This window comes from Topomyia yanbarensis, chromosome 2 (assembly GCF_030247195.1).
Source record: "Topomyia yanbarensis strain Yona2022 chromosome 2, ASM3024719v1, whole genome shotgun sequence".
Classification (NCBI taxonomy): Eukaryota; Metazoa; Arthropoda; class Insecta; order Diptera; family Culicidae; genus Topomyia; species Topomyia yanbarensis.
Genome location: NC_080671.1, coordinates 51,389,831 through 51,409,077, shown reverse-complemented (window position 1 = coordinate 51,409,077; position 19,247 = coordinate 51,389,831). Strand labels below are relative to the sequence as shown.

Below are 19,247 nucleotides of genomic sequence, written 5' to 3'. Positions count from 1 at the left end.
GGTTAAGATTCTTAAATCTACTTAAACGGTTCTCATCTCGGAATAAATTATTAACACTTTGAATTAAAATTTGTTATTTCCCTTCCACTCAGTTCCACACCAAGTACCTATTCAAGTCTCGCTCGGACAACGCTCCGCACATATTCGCCATCGTGGACAGTGCCTACCAGGACATGTTGCACCACGAGGAACCTCAGCACATCATCATGTCCGGTGAAAGCTACTCGGGGAAAACCACTAACGTAAAATTGAGCATGAAACACCTCGCCGTACTGGGGGAAGGTAACCCCGGGGTATACAACCGAATCGAATCCGGATACAAAGTTATTTCAGCCATGATCAACGCTGGTAGTCCACTGAATCCGGATTCAACTAGAAGCATCGTGCAGGTTCAGATGACGTTCGGTACAACCGGGAAACTATCCGGCGCTATATTTGTAGTTTATCTGTTAGAAAAGCTTCGCATTTCCTCGACCAACATGTAAGTAACTGAAAGTTTCTTTCGATTATTTCGAGCTAAACTAGTACTTCCCCTGCGAACTTTTAGTTTGAATCACAGCTAACGCTTTCATTTTCTCTTTTATCCGTGACAGGAACCTATCAAATTTTCATATCTTCTACTACTTCTACGACGCGATGGAAGCAGGCGGGCGATTGGGTCAGTTTTCGCTGAAAAGGGGAAGACACTACCGTTACCTGCGCATTCCGGAGTCGAGCAATGGATCGAAGCTTAAGTACTGCCGTGATAATGTGAAAGACAACATTCAGGCGTTTAAAGATTTCGAACAGTTGTTGATTTCGCTCGAGTTTTCGCCAGAATCGCTCGAAATCATGTACCGAACACTGGCAGCTATTCTACTCCTGGGAGAGGTTCGGTTTCGGGATAAAGGAAATGTTACCGAGCTGGAGAACTTCGATATGCCCGGCAAAGTTGCTGCTTTGCTGAAGTTGGACGAGAAGAAGTTTCAGTGGGCACTGTTGAATTATTGTGTCATTATCAAGGGAGCCGCCCAGAAAAGGCGTCAAACTCCGGATGAGGCCAGAGATGCTAGGGATGTGCTGGCTGCCACCATCTACAATCGGCTGGTCGATTGGTTGATTAACACTGTCAATCAGAAGCTGTCGTTTGGAAGGGCGATTTAGTGAGTACCGCAACACGGGGTAAATTTTTGATGGCCTTTGGATGTATGTTCCACATGTAATTTATATCAATGAGCTTTTTTAATTGAATTTCCCGTTTTTTGAATTGCCATAAATCCACTAATCTCCAGATCCTAAACATTATAACACCCATGGATAGAAGCCACAAGATTGAGAATCGGTTCATATAACGAATGAAAATGCAATTTTTCAGTCACAGTTGTTTTACCCTAGAAATGTACTGCATGTATGCAATGCACAACGAATTTTGTCAGCATTGCTCAAGTCCCAGCGGAACGTGAGCATTGCATACATACAGTACATTTTGTGTGATAAGAAAAAACGCCACAGGGTAATTGATTTTTCATGTCGTAGGGTAGACGAGCCCTTATTCATCTCATTAGTCAGTATGTCAAACTATTTCATTGATAACTCGTCTTATAGTGATTGGATTGCGCTTAAATAGGTATCATCATATTTGTTTCATTCCTAAGAAACAGTATATTCAAAAATCTTGCCTGGGAAATGAATAATAATTATTCTCTGGATTGAGCGAAGCTAAGTCGAGTACACCGCACCTTTATTCATCCTACCATTTGAGCATTGAATAGAGATGGCAGACACTACTGCAACTAGTGTTAAAATGGGTGGGATGAATTAGGGCACAGTAACCCTAATATTAACCGATTTTGAATCTTGTGGCATCTAGATGTGTGTCTACAAACGTATGGCTATCCATATGTGTATAAAATTTTCGGATTTGTTGGAGAACAGTGAAGATATAGCAACTCGAAATAGTGTTACGACTAATTTTGTGGCTTGGGGTTAGGTGTGGTTTCCTGCCTTCACGACACTTCACTTGTGTATTGATTGACAGCTCTTTTGAAAGCCTGCGTCACTTGCTGGACTACAATCTAGGTACAATCTAAATACATGATGAGTATTACGAAAAAGTAGAGAACAAAAATTAGTTTTGTCGGCCAGGTGTTTGAAAAATATCTAGCCGATACTTTGGGGAACTTAGGGAGACTTAGCCAAGGTTTCTGTAATGTTTTGATTTTACAAATTCATCATTTTTTAGAAAGATCTTGTTTTACTGTTTCAAAGGTCTCCACTTTCGAAAGACTTGACCATTTCTTTCCTGAATATTCGCGACAATAAGCTCATACAAGCATAGGGAAAATCGCATCATTGAGCATTCGCTCGCGATTCACAAGTAAACACATCTCAGTACTCAAGCTAGCATAAAAAATAAAGCATAGCAAATGTCCTTAGTTTTAATATCAATCCATGGTATATTTGAAATCAATTACATTAAATTCACTTAAGCGAATGAAATATTTCACTAGCCATTTTAGTTGTGCACTTCCTTATAGTACTTTTGATTTGCTATTTTCAGAATAATGATTCAAAAACATTGATTAATTTTATTGCTTGAAGAAAAGTTAAAAACTATGTTTTTCGTGTTTCTCATCTTGATGAGTGCTGACAGAAAAAAACGATTCGTCCTCTAATTCGAACAATCGAATTTTAAACAGCTTCCACTTTCTAGCACAGTCGGCAAATTTCTTAGTTACTTAATGGACTTTAATCAATAAGTTGTATACTTAAAGAAATTACTTAATCAATAAGTTTTATACTTAATGGAAGTGAAAATGTAAAAAATAGGATTTCTCGTACTAATATCCATACAAAGTTCAAATGTAATGTGGAATACCACACTCAGGCAAAACATACAGCGAATTTCATAGGAATATCGTATACTTTTTAGCCACAAGTAGCACGTAAGAAAATCATTCGATTATCATTCGATGATTTCATATTCCATAAGGCATCTTGGATTTATCATAAGATAATATTATAGATTTCTCATATGTTTATGAGAATCATAAGATGCTCGTATGAAATTCAAACGACTGGCATATGCAATACCTTATAAAATAATAAGATAATCATAAAAGCCGTATGTTTTTCATGTTAATCTTATGAAAACATAGTTTTGTTACTTTTCTATGCATCATAAGATAAATCTTATGAATTTCCGTTGTACGTTTTGCCTGGGTGCACGCTATAATCAATTGGCCTGGTATTTTGCACAGTTCCTTAGGACCCCAGAAGAACAAAAACTACATAGGGCAGCCCTATGGGGTTGCACGAACTGTAGACGTAGGACTATACAACTTAATGTAAATTATTTATTTTCTTAGTACTTAGTTTGTGGGAAAAAACATCCGGACCGGTGAAGAAAAATTAAATTTTAGAGAATATAATCACATCTCATGTATAGGCCAAGCTTTCTAGTTGCTCTCAAACAGATCCTAAAAGTTCAAACACCCATGGATAACCCCAAGTTTGTACATGTGTTTCGATGCCACAGGATTGTAAAATGGTTAATATTACGTCATGAAAATTCAATTCTTCCATGACAATTGCTTTTGCCCGCAAAATGCCCTGCGTGTATGCAAAGCTCATGATTTGCTAGGATATCAGCATTGATCGAAACATGCTTTCCAACGCTGCGCATTGCATACATACAGGACATTTTGCAGATCATCAGAAGCTGTTCATTTTACCACCGCCACATGTTCATTTCACCCACTCGCTATAAACATGTCTCATTTTTGGACATGTTTAGAAATCAAGAATCATGTTTGAAAAAATGTGTTTATGACGACGTATTTTTACCAGATATGTACAAAACATGTCTAACAAGAAACATATAAGGTGATCGTGGATGTTTAACGACTGTGAAGATTTGTTTTGTTAACGAGTTTCGGCTAAGCAGTCAATAAAAACAGCAAAAACAACGTATTGCTTCAATGTCTAATTTCCGTTTCACTTACACACTACTGGAAGAGAATGGACCGCACTTACAAAAGCTACACAAATGCATTACAAAATTTAAGAAAACCATTCTCAATATTGAAATTCAAAACACATTCAACAAACTAAAAGCACTAAGAAATCAACAAGCTGCAATAGCAACACGTATTCGAGATTCGAATATTCCCGAAGATATCACAACATCGTTCTTCACTAGTCAATCCAATTACCATAGCAAACACCTCCGGGACAGAACCAACAACACAAAACGGAAATTCAACAGGATCATCTTTAGGACAGCACAAGCATCAAACAGTACCAACCCAGTCTATAATCAAAAAGCAATACATAACGGAACAAACAAACACATACCGCCCGAAATGGAAACACTACTTAGCCTTGGTCCAAAATTTGCGCTTCCTACCACAAAAATTCAGGAAATCCCATTCTTCCATCTATTAGCCGACGTAGAAAACATATTAAAAACCAACCCAGATACGACAGTACAAGATAGAACAAGATGTGCAATAACCAATTCAACCCTCAACTATATCCACTACAACCAACACCACACCTGTAAAGATGAGCTGACAAAATTCTGCGAAAAGGCGATCAAGGTCACTAAAACCTTTATCCGTGACAATCCAGATGTTTACATTACACAGTCAGACAAAGGGAACAAAACAGTTCTCATTTCAGCAGATGACTACAAACACAAAATGCTAGCTCTACTCGGTGACCAAAAAATATACCGTCCCATACCAAGAGACCCCACGTCTCGCTATCAACAAATCAACAACAACTTCGCGAAACGTCTCCTGAACTTAAACCTGATTGACAAATATGCAGCATCACAACTAACGACATACAACGCATTATGCCCAAGGATATACGGTCAACCAAAGGCCCACAAATCTGGACTCCCACTCAGACCAGTTGTATCGAGCATGACAGCTCCTTCATATCATCTGTCCAAACTCATAGGAAACATTATACAACACTCACTCAACAGTCCGTACAACATAAAAGACTCGTTCTCGTTTTGCAATTTCATAAACACGGTAACACTACCACCAGGATATATACTTGTCTCGCTGGATGTCACCTCACTCTTTACATCAATCCCAAAGTCGCTGGTGATACACGACATCATATCAAGATGGAATGAGATTCAACCAAATACAAATATACACCTAGACCTGTTTCTGGAAATAGTAGAGTTTTGCATAGACTCCAGCTACTGCAAATACGATGGCCAATACTATCAACAACAATCAACATTTGGTACAGCAATGGGAAACCCCCTATCACCAGCTCTAGCAGACCTTGTCATGGAAACACTACTAGACACAGCAACCCGCCTACTTAACTTCACACCAGCTTTCATCAAAAAATATGTTGACGACTTACTGATGGCTATTCCTACACACCAACTCAACCACGTTCTACAAACATTCAACAGCTACAATGACCATATTCAATTCACTCATGAAACTGAAATAGACAACAAATTACCCTTCCTGGATATGTTGTTGATCCGACAAGAAAACCAAACGGTGAAAACGGAGTGGTACATGAAACCAATTGCCAGCGGCAGGTTCCTAAACTACCACTCACTACACCCGCTACACCAAAAGATGAACATGGTTCAAAACTTCGTTCAAAGAGTGAATACCCTATCCACTAATCTAAATGACGATCAAAAAGCGCATATAATTGATAAACAACTGAGCTTGAACAGCTACCCAAAATCGCTCAGAAAAAGGCTAATCAACCGGATGCATCAACATACCAACCGTAACCCACCCACCCCACCGCAAACTGACGAGAAGCTGCAATATACCTACCGATCGATAGCATACATTCCATATCTGTCGAATAAAATCGACAAGCACCTGAAAAACGACTACAAGAACATACGACTAGCACATCATAATACAAACACAGTTGGACACATATTTACGAAACTGAAAGATCCCGTACCCATGCAACATAAAAACAATGTTATCTACAGCATACCATGTTCCAATTGTCCAGCATGTTATGTGGGCATGACGACCAATAAACTAAAAACCAGAATCAGCGGACATCAGACTCACTACAACGCACTTGACAAATATAAACAACAAGGATTAACCGCCACCGACCCAGAAATTGCAGCCCTACAGGAAAAAACTGCATTACTACACCACAGCATCACACAGGACCACAGGTTTGATTTAAAAAACACGAAAATTATAGACCGTCACCACAAAAAACATGCACTGCCGTTCATAGAAGTTTGCCACATCATGACCACCGATAACAGCATCAACAAACGAACAGACACAGAAGGTTTAAACGCAATTTATGCTGGCATAATACACACACTCAAGAACCAAAACATACACAGTAAGTTTGACAGCTAGCATTATAGCATGATGACACCACACACGCACACACCCGCCTAGCCAAACCTGTCAAACCAAGTAGTACACAAAAAAACGCTTTTAATCCACCTAACAGTGTGATGAGACATTTCTTATAACTCTTATCACTCTCTTCGGATATTATATCGTTTGAGAACATTTAGAACTTGATGCTTCGCGATGTTTTTGATAACACATACTACATGGGATAGTGGCAGGACTCAGAGAATCGCTCAAATCAGCATAGGACAACATCAGTGCTAGAAATCTCAAATCAAATCAATGGGAAGCGAAAAAATGTCCCATAAAATAGACATAGCTACGAATTATTGTTAATGCTCTGTTAATAAAATATCTAAATTGTGGTGGGAAAACTGAATTTTCCTAAAGGGGTTATATATTGTACTGAGCCAAAAAAATCGCATTTTTTTTTAATCGATTTGAAGTTTATACTTTACTCAAATTACCAACGCGACTGAGAACTAAGAAATCAACGCTTTTTCTTGAAAAGGGCGATACTAGCAGTGACACCATTCAAAGAAAATCAACAGTGAATATTTCCAGACTTTTATTTTCTATTTAAGAACTATTGTGTTTTTTATATCCTAGATTGCATGATTCAGTGATCGAAACCCAAAACTTCATGAAGTATTTGAAATTATTAAATTAAAATTTGTTTTTGCTATTGAAATTTACAAAATGATAGTATCGCCCCTTTGGCGATTGTTTACTTTTTCGGTCCCGCCTATCAGCATTGAAGTATCGTTCTTACGTTTTTTCACAATAACTACCGTTCTACACCACTGATTTCGTCCGGGTTTTTTTCAATAGCGATCATTGTTACTATTTACAGCTGGTATCAGCTTGATAATCCTAAAAAATACGAAAATGACAGTTTCGCTTCTAAACTGCTAGCAAAAAAAGTATCGCCCTGTTTGTTTGCATGGAGCGTGGAGGGCGAAACTTTAAATAAACAAACAAAAATACAGTTTCGCCCGTTGTATTTTTTGCTGTAGTTTAAGAAAGCAATATCGTAGAATCAAAATTTTTAGGTTAATTGGTTGCGTTTCAAAGCCCTCATTCGCATGTATGAAAAAACCCTTATGTTTACATTTGTAAGTATCGCCCTTTTCACAAAAACGGGTTGAAATGAAATCGCAGCTCCTGATATCACGCTATCTCTGAAGTGCATGCGTGCATAGTTCCAAATTTTACTTCGACATCGACTTTTTCTAAAGGTGACTTCCCAGTAGTATCCTTGATTTGAATTATTATCGCTAATCCTAATGCCAAAGAACTTGAATGCTCTCGAAAACGAACCGTTTGGGAAAGTCATCATCATTACTGGAATTTTCATTTTCACGAAACTTTTCGATAACCTTCCGTCACTTGCGTTAATGCACTGTGTGCACAGTGCTCTGAAAATCTAGCGAAATCGTCTTAGGGCAGCTATCTGCGCGGCGAGTAAAGTAAAGAATACTAAAAATTAATTTCTATTCCATAATTTTCAGTTCAGCAATTCGAGAGATCGTGCTGACCGCAAGCCATGAAAAATAAACTACGTTGTGAAGCGATGGTCACTATTTATTAAAAAATCACGGCTAAATAAAAAAAATTATACTATTAAAAAAATTCAAATAGTTTATAATTTTCACAAACTTATTAAGAAAAATTGTTTAATAATCTTTCGTAATATTGTGTAAGAAAAAAGCTGAAAATTTCAGTATTTTCTCTATCTGCAACATATTAACCCTTAAGTATACCAATTAATTGGTATACGAATTGGAATAGGTTCGCCAAATTTTGGAAGAAGTCTATAAAAAACCCCTTGAAAATTACCTAAAAATTGTTGTAGTTCGATAAATAAAAAATCCCCAAAAATGAAATGTACCTATTAATGTGAAACACAGTGAATAATACATACAATAAAGACCCATTTTTATCAATCTAATGGTGTATTTTAGGCTGACAAAATGGGGATATTGACTAAATCGGGCATTTTGTTTTTCTTTATAATAAACTGAAGCTGTTAAAATATTCTTCCCGTCCCTTGATGTAGTCTGATAAATATTTCTGATTATGATGAACTTTTTATTTTTGCATATTTCCATCTTCATGATAAGGAAAACATGCTCAAGAAAGGATTTACTCGAATTCAGTCTTGTTCGTCAGCTAGAGCCCATCAAACATATGTTCATATTTGGCTGATAAAATCAGGGTTTCAATGTATTATAATAGATATTCAGCATTCGAAGAAGTTTCTTGTGAACGAGTGTAGAACGACTTTGTTTCTACTTACTTGAAGTCAGCGGCATAGCCAGAAATTCGGTTTGGTGAAAATCGATCTAACTGTCCAAACGGCATAATTCCGAAACCGTAATTTTTGAAGTTTTAAAATTATGCAGAATTATTTTTTCAGAAAATACTAACAGAGCTCGTGTCTAGCGAATTTGTTGAGACTTTATTGTAGTCATGAATATTAACCTGAGAAAAATCACCATAAATACTTCTTGGACGATATACCGTCAAAATTATTTTATCAAATAATGCGCTGTTTAACGTTTGTAAAACTCATCGAAGATACTAAACCTCCGAAGTTGGCGGTTTCAAAATAATGCTATCTTGACCTTAAATTACTGATTTTAAACATTTGACCTATACATATAATTGGTCATACAACAAAAATCAAATGCTCATCAAAATCGATCAGAACCTGCTAGAATCGAATGGAAATCGTTATTTTTCATAAATTTCTCTCTACATTCGGAAAGTGTTATCCTCGTTATTAATCATATTACGTTTTCGTCTCAACTCGACGCATTCCCAAAATAAAAACCTGTCTTAATCCACCTAGTGGTGCAATTGTGCTTGTCTCATTTGTCCAGACTACGATTCCATGGCTGGTTATGTTCAATACAATGGTGGAAATGAATATTACATGTTCAGTACGATTTGCACATACATACAATGGATCGACAGCCACGATCTTGAGATACTATGTGATACTGAAACATCGCTTGAAACCAGCGGCGGATCATGGAGAAAGGTCCGGGAGGTCCAGATCCTGCCGAAAATTTTCAACTTGTTAAGAAATTTTAAACTAGTTTTAATTTTAAAGTAGCAACCCCTCACTGCATACTCCCTCTGGGCCGGTATGATTGACGATTTTTAGAGTGATTGCATAACCTTTCTATATGAGAAAGACAAAAATGTACCAAAGTCCAATTGTATGGTGTTAAACCCCAAAACCTTCTCTGGGCTACGCCGTTGCATGTAGTTATTTATTTCGCTTTTCATTTTCCAAAAGGGAGATCAATCCGATGGTCATAAGTTAGAAAAATTGCAGTCAGAAGGTTCGCGCAAATGAACATTTTTGCACTGATAAGTTATCAAGTTCCTTCCAGACAACTTGGAAGTGTTCGGTGATTATTTCTAGCGGTTGTAGATAGAAAAATGAAATACAAAATTCGATTTATCGAAATAATGTTTGGCTTATTTCAATGGATTATTACTATATTGAACAATAAATAGGCGACGAAGAGTAATCCACAAACAACAAGCCATAACTTTTAAAGTATTCAAAATAGATATTTGAAGTCTTCAGTAAAGTTATTCGCAAAAGTAAGAGCTACAAATTTGCTGAAGGCATCATTTCGTTATAATCACTTCCAAGAAAATTTGTGAAAATATCTCACTCATAGGGGGATTAATCAGCAAAAGCACAATACCACAAGAAAGAGCATATTACCTCTATTAAATTCTCCGAAGATACTATTGACCTAAAATAGGCCGTTTTGGCGTTAATAATAGATTACATGTTTTTGGTCATATTTCTGGCAATGGGAATGATAAAAATCTTTCGTCCGCATTTAATGTTAAATATCTCTTTTGATAATAGTCCGATTTCAACAATCTATAGCTTGTTCGAAAGGTATTCGTTAAAGCTGTCTAAAAACATATAAATTGTTAGTTTGTATTGTCAATTTCGGCAGATAATTCAGAAAAACTGCAAAAAACGCCATTTTTACGCATTTAAACATTCATATCTTGGAAACTAAACATCAGAATCAAAAACAAATTAATAGCGTTCATACTGTTTTTTAGTTCTTTCATTTAAAATTGGTTTGGATAAGATCGGTTCAGCCATTGCTGAGAAACACGAATGAGAATTTGTCCGTTACATACACACACACACACAGACACACACACACACACAGACATTGTCCCAAATCGTCGAGCTGAGTCGATTGGTATATAAGACTTGGCCCTCCGGGCCTCGGAAAAAATCTTGAAAGTTTGAGCGAATTCTATACATTTCTTTTATAAGAAATGTAAAAAGGGAAAAGACAAAACCAAAACGAAACAGCTCTGAACTAGTAGGTAAAAGATAGAAGTGCTAAAGCTTTACATCAGACTAGCGAGATAGCTTTATTACAGTGACGTGCAAAAAGTTTGTGACACAGATGCAGTAACTAACACGCAAATTTTTTTGACCATTATAATTATTGACATTAATTCTCGGAAATAGCTACTACTGGACGCCATTAGAAATCATACACACTAGACAACCAATGTTAGATACACAGACACACACAAAAACAAAACGCACAGCTTCTGTAAGTAAAAAAATTCACAGACAAACGGAAACATATGTAACGAATATACTGATATTATAATTATAGATTCCTTGAAAAAGGTGAAATATATCACCGAAACCGTCGGACATTGAAGCTATAAGGTGATCGTAATATCTCATTCACTTATTAGTTAGAAAATAATGACTTTGCTTAACGTGTTCATTTTACCGCCAGTTCCCCTACCTACCAACACATTCGCCCCAAACATTGAACCCAAGCGCACAATGCAAAATGAGCCAACGCTGATGAAGATGATGATGGGTAGAGCGAAAGAGACAACTAGTACCACCACGACACTATTAGCGCATTTCAGCAAAATTCCACGCGGCCTTTCCCGATTGAAAGGAACGGCCGCGCTCCATGAAACGCCGCGCTTAGCCCATCTGTCATAATATCGTGATTTTGCATAGCGAAGGGCTGAATGATAACACATTTTGTTTCAAAAAACAGCCCTGCGTTATGCAACACTTTGTGCAGGTTGATTATACCAGTTGCAAGTGGTGCCAAATTCACCAAGTTCCGCAAAATTCTTTTTAAATTACAGAATTGATAAAATTGCTTAAATGAGCTAAACTAATTAATCAAATCCTGTTTTAAAAACTGTTCTTGCGTTTAAACCAAAATGGGAAGCTTATTACTACCACTACATTACTTAATTTCAAGCGCAAATAGTAAATACATGTGCTAGTTAAACCAAAAATTTACTGGCAACATTACAGCGGCATTTAGCAAGCAGTTGGAGCGGTCGCCTGTTGGACGGCACAGGGTGGCGTACCTCCACAGCCACTGTAACGGACTTCTAACTCAGCTACACTGGCTGTAAAAAACACAGCGCAGTGATCTGCTCCGCCAGCCGTTCAACAGGCAACTGAGCGTGTCTGGCCAAGTCCGTTCTTTAAATAGTCGATGATGACGTCATTCATAGAAGCGTAGCGCGCTAAGTGCACAAATCTGTCGTGCCGGATTTGGGAAGCGCTACCTTCTGTGTGTAAATGCGCGATATTTTGACTAGGTTGTATATTAATTAAATTTTTAATGCCATGATATTAAAAATCTTTGGGTTTATCTATTGGAATCTATTGTTAAAAGTATTTCGGGTCGATATGAACAAAAAATTTGAAAATTTATCGTGAGATGGCTGAATTACTTGCGTTTAAAATTGGACCACTTTTCGTTACATACCATTTTAGTAGAATTTGCAACGTGCACCCCCATATCGAAAACAAAGACGTAGTCCTACGTCAAAAAGCGCTGTTCTAAAAAAATATTGGAAATCTTTTCTAAACACCACTCCACCAAACACATTTTAGTCAAAGATGAGTAAAAGTTTTTAGCCTCGGTAAAAATTCAAGATGTCCTCATTTCGCTCGCAGCCCATTTGGTAACCCTAAACCTAGGGCGACTCTGATCTAAAACCGAAATCAGCATTAGTGTCAGGTACCTATCATCAGAGTTAAAAATATTCAGATTCATTGAATGAAAATTGATCATATTCAGCCGCATTCATTTTCAATATTCAGTGACGCAGCTGAAAACGTCAAACGAACAAACCGCCCATTCATTCAGGCAGATTTTCATTCTTCTTCGATTATTACACGAAGCGACCGTGCAGCAACGAATCAAACGCATCATAGTAGGCCCTGGCACAATGTAAGCGATGATGATTGTTGTTTCATATGGTTTACTGGAATTTGAAAATATTTTCCTAGATAATTAGTGAAATGAATATATTGTACGATATTCAACTGAATGAATAACATGGATATTTTAATGAATATTTTTTCTTTTCACCGCGAGTCGCGTCAGGTTCATTTTCAGTCATCAAAAAAGAGCTTCGATTATTTTTAACTCTGCCTATCATATCAACACGTCAGAGATCGTGTGCAGAAAACTAAACACTCGCAATAGCTGCGAGCAGCTATATAATTTTTTTGTGTTTTCGAAAGAAATTAATCATTACATTTGAGCATCAATATCATATTTCTATAGCATGAAGAGAAAGGTATCAGCAAAAACTAGCATTCTTCAAGTCCTGAACAGCATAGATGGAACCAACGTCACAGAAGGGTCAGAAGTGTATGTACAGGCAGGATAATTTTTCAGCAACAATTTTAGGAGCCAAATAGAGATGCCAGATTTGCAGACAAGTCTGCAAATTCGCAGACTTTTAATTTAAGCTGTAGATTTTTTCGATGACGCAGATATTTGCAGATTTTTGAATATAAAGGCTTTTGGTTACACTAGCTTTCCTGACATTTTTGTTCTTCCCAGACTTTTAAAATTATGATTGCAGACATTTGAAAAAAGTACCTGGCATCTCTGGAGCCAAATTCAGAAACTGAATCCAGCTGGCGGAGATTGGAAGCGACAGACAGCTTTGAAATTTCATCCATGTAAGAAGAAACCGATGGCGCTATTAGTTCAAACAGATAGGGAAACTACTATACTAGGCACATTACAATTGGTCACGCAAAGTAGTTAACCTCACACGTTCCCCGATACAGCGCGATTCCGTTCCTTAGTTAAACCGCTATGGCGTTCAGTTGGATTGTGAATTAATCGGAAGAGTCTGACAGAGCTGGTGTAGTCTGCTGCAAAGACAGTGGTGCTTTTTATTGAGTCAGAAATTGCCGGTCGTATGAATAACTTGAAAATTCGACATAACCTCCCGAAGTAACCGATATATTTTTAACCTTCAACGCACAATTCTTGATTTTTCGGGAAATGCATCGCTTATTTTTCTTAGCTTTGAGAGAAATCCATAAACGTCAAACTACAGAACATTCGAATTTGACCATCGATGAAGTCATGGAGTAGAGTGGAATAGCGCATCAACATATAGTTGCCATGGTCAGGTTTGGATGTACTTGTTTGTTTTTAACCTGCAATATTTTATCTCTAAATTTTTGTTTAAATACTGTATTGTTTTAGACCCAAGATTCCACTTCTTGGGTTCAAACTGGCCTACAACCAATGATAAGGAGAACGTCAAAGTAAAACTATATAACAAACTAAAGCTTTAGCAAAGTTAGATTGTTTAACTTTAATGGTTACTTCATTGTGTTACTTTCTTAAAATTACAAATATTTTCGGGTATTACGAGTAATGTAGAAAAATATTTTTTTATGTTTACGGTGAAGAAGATGAATATTTCAATCTTATTACTCCTCTGACGACTCCATCGTTTTCAAAGATAGATAGATGTTGTTTATTATGAAGGATTTAACCCTAAGGGTTAAGGAGCTCGGAATAAGGGAAAAGACAGGCCCGTAGCCAGGTTTTTGTTTCGGAAGGGGCTTTAAAATTATTGCAAAAATCTTTAATTCTGATCTGATGAAATTTTGAGTAGTGCAGTAGTGCTAATTTGGGTACTAGTTTAGATACATCGTCTAACTAGACGCCCAGTTCGTGCTAGTTACTGACGAGATAAATTCGAAACACAATAAAAATCTAGCTTAATTTAAGTTATATTTTGTGCCCATAATGCGCAAATTGGATTAATATAAGTTTCCCTTTTGGGGATTATTATTGCATTAAAAACATGTTCTTTGTCACAAGGAAGACTATAGTACATCGACGGATTATTGATATTGAATTTAATTTTTACTATTCATTTACAAGTTACAATTTACTCTCGTTACAATAAAGGATATTCAAGAGTTCAAAGTATTTATGTACCAACCAAATATAATAATCCTTGACAGAGCTAGAAGATGCAAGGTATTCCACGTTTGCAAGGTGTAGAAGACGCTAAATCTAAATCAGTAGAAAAATATTGTTAGAATGTTCACACAAAGAGAATGACGAAATTTGCACCAAAGCTTTTGATTTAGCAGGCAATTTGTAGAGGCGTAAACACCGATACAGATTACAAGTATAGTAGGATTCCGTTTTTGGCAACAATATTTTTTTTCAGTTGCCAAAACAGGAACCGTGGCAAAAATGGAACCTTACTTTAAAAACTTTTTTTCAATTTGTTACATCATAAATGTTACAACAACAATGGAGCATGCCAAAAACGGAACGTGCCAAAAACAGAATCTTACTGTAGTAATCGAAATACCACGTATCTGTAGAATAGTGAAATGCAAGTGCATTTAACTATAAACAAACATAGTGGAATTAAATGGTTGAAAAACATATATACAGTACGTTCGTTCCGCTAAGACCTCCGTTCGCGTATAGATTGTACTTTTACATGTTTTCCTTGCTTATTGTTCGATTGTTAAAAATATTACAGTTTTCCGGATTAACAGTGTTTTATTTGCGGAACGCATTCCCTGCATAAACATGAAATTGCGTGTCAATAGAAATCCTATTGCATTAAAATGGCACGAAACAAAAATTGTCTTTTTGGATATATTATTGTCAGCAAATTGAAATATACAGTGTATAGTGCACTAACCTATTACAGATATTCAATTTGCGTATAATTTAACTAACTTTATTCTGGCCAATATCTAGCATCTGAGTTTTGTTAAACATGGCAAGCACTAGCGATAAAGTTCTACTTTTTTGAAGAGTTTTGTGTTCAGTTTTTTCCAAAACTGTTTTATTATGCAATTCGTTTATTCGATTCGATTCAACGCGTGGGGCTTTTATATATTTCCATGAGGAGAGTAATACAAAAGATAAAACGTGAATGGTTGTCCAACAGATCTCGTGCGAGCGACTAGCGATTACGCGTGGATACCTCTTTACTAGGCTGGGAGATATTTTTCTTAACCAACAGCGTCTTGGTGATCGTACATTTCTATCTCGTACACTTCCGTGTCATCATCGTGGCTACTGCCATGTTAATGTTGGCGAACATCTAATTTCATCCTTGTTTCATACCATTGTGGGTCACGAGTGTGGACTTCCTCAATGACCCTGCTAGCTGTTAATTTTTAGATACTAGACGCAGCTTTTTCGTCAATATTTCCTGAGCAGGAGCCACAAATTTTGCAATTGTGGTTCAATACCACAAGAGACTATTACCACAACGAACTATTGATATGCACAGATGTATTCTGTGTAGTGATACTATCGCATCATGTTTTGTGTGTATATGGTCAGGTAGGAGGTAATGCGTCGGCCCACCTAGATTCTCACCACGAAAATACGGGGAATCACTTCCTAGATTTATAGTGAATTCCGTTTCTTCCAAATGTGATATGAATCTTTTAAAAGTCCCAGTGCAAGTAAGCGTTATCAGTTCTTGGCGCCGAGCATTGATTTTCTCGTCTTCCATATATATGAAGGTCTTAATTACGGCGGCGTCATAGAAACCACATGCTACATGTTATTATGCAAAATGACTGGTTTCGCCTGGACTACTTTGTTGAATGCTATCAACACTGAATGCCTGACATGGTAGAACTCGATTAAGGCGAGTTCCGTCAGCATAACCTCCATTTTCAGCTTCAGTAAATGTTTCACATCACGTAATATGCGAAAAGGCCGGAAGTAAATAGCCTGCATATTGGCTGGAGCACCACTTCTTGCTTCTGAAACACACTCATCTCGACAGAACACCACAGCAAGAATGAAAGTAACAGTTTCTTTTGTCCTTCCGACGAGTCACACAATATGAAAAGCAATGTTTTTGCCACACTCAGCATACTGAGTAGGTATCGTGATCGGTGTTATTGGTGGTTCAAAATAGCAATCTTCCTCAACTTTCTTCCATTAATTTGTTCAAACCAAACAAGATACAAATTTGTTAAGAATCACCGAAACCCATGCTTTTTCTTAAATTTATTTTTGAAAATTTTCGGGGAGGACTATAGTCCCCCAGCGCCCTCTTTGGCTACGTGCCTGGAAAAAGTTCCTATCACTGAAACCATGCAGGATCAACCAGGTGGATCGATAGAGCATTTAGAAATATTGGCATTCTCAACGATTAGCATAGTCAAACATGTATAAAATAGCAATGGTATTTCTAACTACGCCGTCAACGCAAGCATTGGTTGAACGTGCGTTCAGTAAACTGAAATTCATAATAACGGATACACGGATGAAACTGTCTTCGAAAAACGTGGAGAATCTATTGATATTAAAACTGAGCCCAAACTACTGCATGAAGTAGCGGATAAATGCTGTGAAGACAAATTTGCTTAATCAAGAAAATTGCTGAAACTCAATTGAATGCTTAATCTGAAAAATAAGTAGGTACCAAAGAATAGTACATATCAGGTATATTCCCTCTAAATCTTCCCGTACAATCTTGATCAGACTCCCCCGAATTAGTTTAGGCGTTTAATGTCGTGTAAAGGTTTGCAAGTCTATGTCATTATTCCGATCATGTCACTACAAGTTAGGTACCCGATCAGATATATCTTTACATTATGTAGATTGACAAAAAAATTACATCATTTAACGCAAATTCGATAAATATGGATTGTTTTCAATGATAGAAGGAAACTGTATTTTCCATGAATATTATTGGAACGTTTTTACAAACTATAGAATCTCGCGGTTTTGTTAAGTCTCCCAGGCACCCCTATTATGTTAAAACTTATCGGGATATGAAAAGTATTCAGAACCTTATGCCATATCAAAGTTACCGTTCTCCGTGTTTATACCTGTAGTAATGAGTCGCATATTACTATTCAATTTTCAGTGGCGACCAACACTCAACAACCATCACGGACCACTTCGGCTTCGAGTGCCTCCTTCGAAACCACCTCGATCAACTAGTTGTGAATTCATTAAACGAACAAATGCAGTATCTCTACAACCAACGCATCTTCGTCTACGAAATGATTGAACAGGTAACTAATAACAATAGCTGCCAAGGTAGTCACATGTAAAAATTTATTTCGAAATGTACAGATATTTCAGATATTCTTTGAAGCAGAGTACTTCTAACGTTTCAATAATTTCACTGAGTTGAATTGTACCTACTCGAACATGAGTAGAAGTAAGAGAGACAAGTAGAATCTAATCGGTCTAATCAGTGTGTTGTACATGGCGCAATTTGTGCGGTGGTGAAGCTTCCTGGATCTCAAAGTTTTGTGGAGCCCATAGTAAGCACGACTTCCAGAGATAATACGCCTTCTGATATCCCGGCTGGTGTTATTGTCCGCAGTCACCAATGAGCCTAGATAGATGAACTCGTCAACCACCTCGAACTCGTCACCGTCGATCGTAATACTACTGTCCAAGCGTTCCCTATCGCGATCGGTTCCGCCAGCCAGCATGTACTTCGTCTTAGACACATTTATCTTCAGTCCTACTCGTGCTGCTTCGCGCTTCAGTCGGGTATACCGATCTGCTACCGTCTTCTTGCTCCTACCGAGGAGACGGTAGCAGATCTGTATACAGGCATTTCTACTACTACTTGTAGTCTTCTTCAGTGTTTGTATCAGTCTATAGAAAATTACTAGATTGCTAAGGATACAATGGCTGAAAGGAAGGACCGTTTTGCAGTCAACTTCTTCAAGAACGTTTTTTCTACGGAGAGAAAGCTTATTAAGATGCTTTTAAGAGGATCAACAATCTTGAAAACTATAAAAATATGGTCCACAATATCAGAGAAATTCATAAATCCAGAACTGGTTTCTTTCTCCAGGTTTGGTGTTCCAAGAAGTTCTAGGAACTTCTTTTCTGAACTCAGATTTTTGAGACCAGGAGGTGCCTGTTTCGGTTTTACACCATTACTTCCTCTAGCAGTTATTTTTGAAGTACCTTGAAGGGACACCTTTTGGCCTTTACAAAGAAGCTTAAGTAAGGAAATATTCCTCATTTTTCTATTGCTTCTAGACACAGCAGAGGATGGGTTCCTTGGGGTCAACAGAGTCGCATTCACCAGAATACAAGTTAGTATAGATATTCGCAGAGAGCGATAGAGTAGCTATCTTTAGCATTTCTGCAAAAGATCCCTTAGAGCTTCCCTGATTTGCCGCCATTTCTGTTCTATCCGCCGCCCAGTTACCGTTCTCGATAGGGATTCGATACGGAACCGCAATAATTGCAACATCACACTTCGTTTCGGTTGTCGACAACCATAACAGTTGCCGATCAGTATCGCAATGATTGAGGTTTAACTGGATCATCTCAATCACTTCTGACTATCCATCGCCGTTTTGTACGATGAGCATATCAAGCCTCCCATCATGCGGAGTTTCCCATCCTCGTTTGTGCAGAGCATACACTTCGTTTGCTTCGTACTTTCTTGTGCCTTCTCCCCAGGTGACCAAAGCCCAACTCTAGGGACATCCTTTAGTGAACTCACTGACCAATAAACCTTGATGCG

The 19,247-nt window shown here is 37.4% G+C and overlaps 1 protein-coding gene across 1 annotated transcript in view; it reads left to right on the top strand.

Moving 5' to 3' along the window:
* Positions 1-19,247, top strand: part of LOC131684818 (neither inactivation nor afterpotential protein C) — a 46,021-nt gene that overhangs the window by 14,579 nt on the left and 12,195 nt on the right. The window contains exons 6-8 of the mRNA XM_058967997.1: positions 93-481; positions 594-1,142; positions 17,613-17,763. Of these exons, the coding sequence (XP_058823980.1) occupies positions 93-481; positions 594-1,142; positions 17,613-17,763 (1,089 nt within the window). The remainder of the gene's footprint in view (positions 1-92; positions 482-593; positions 1,143-17,612; positions 17,764-19,247) is intronic.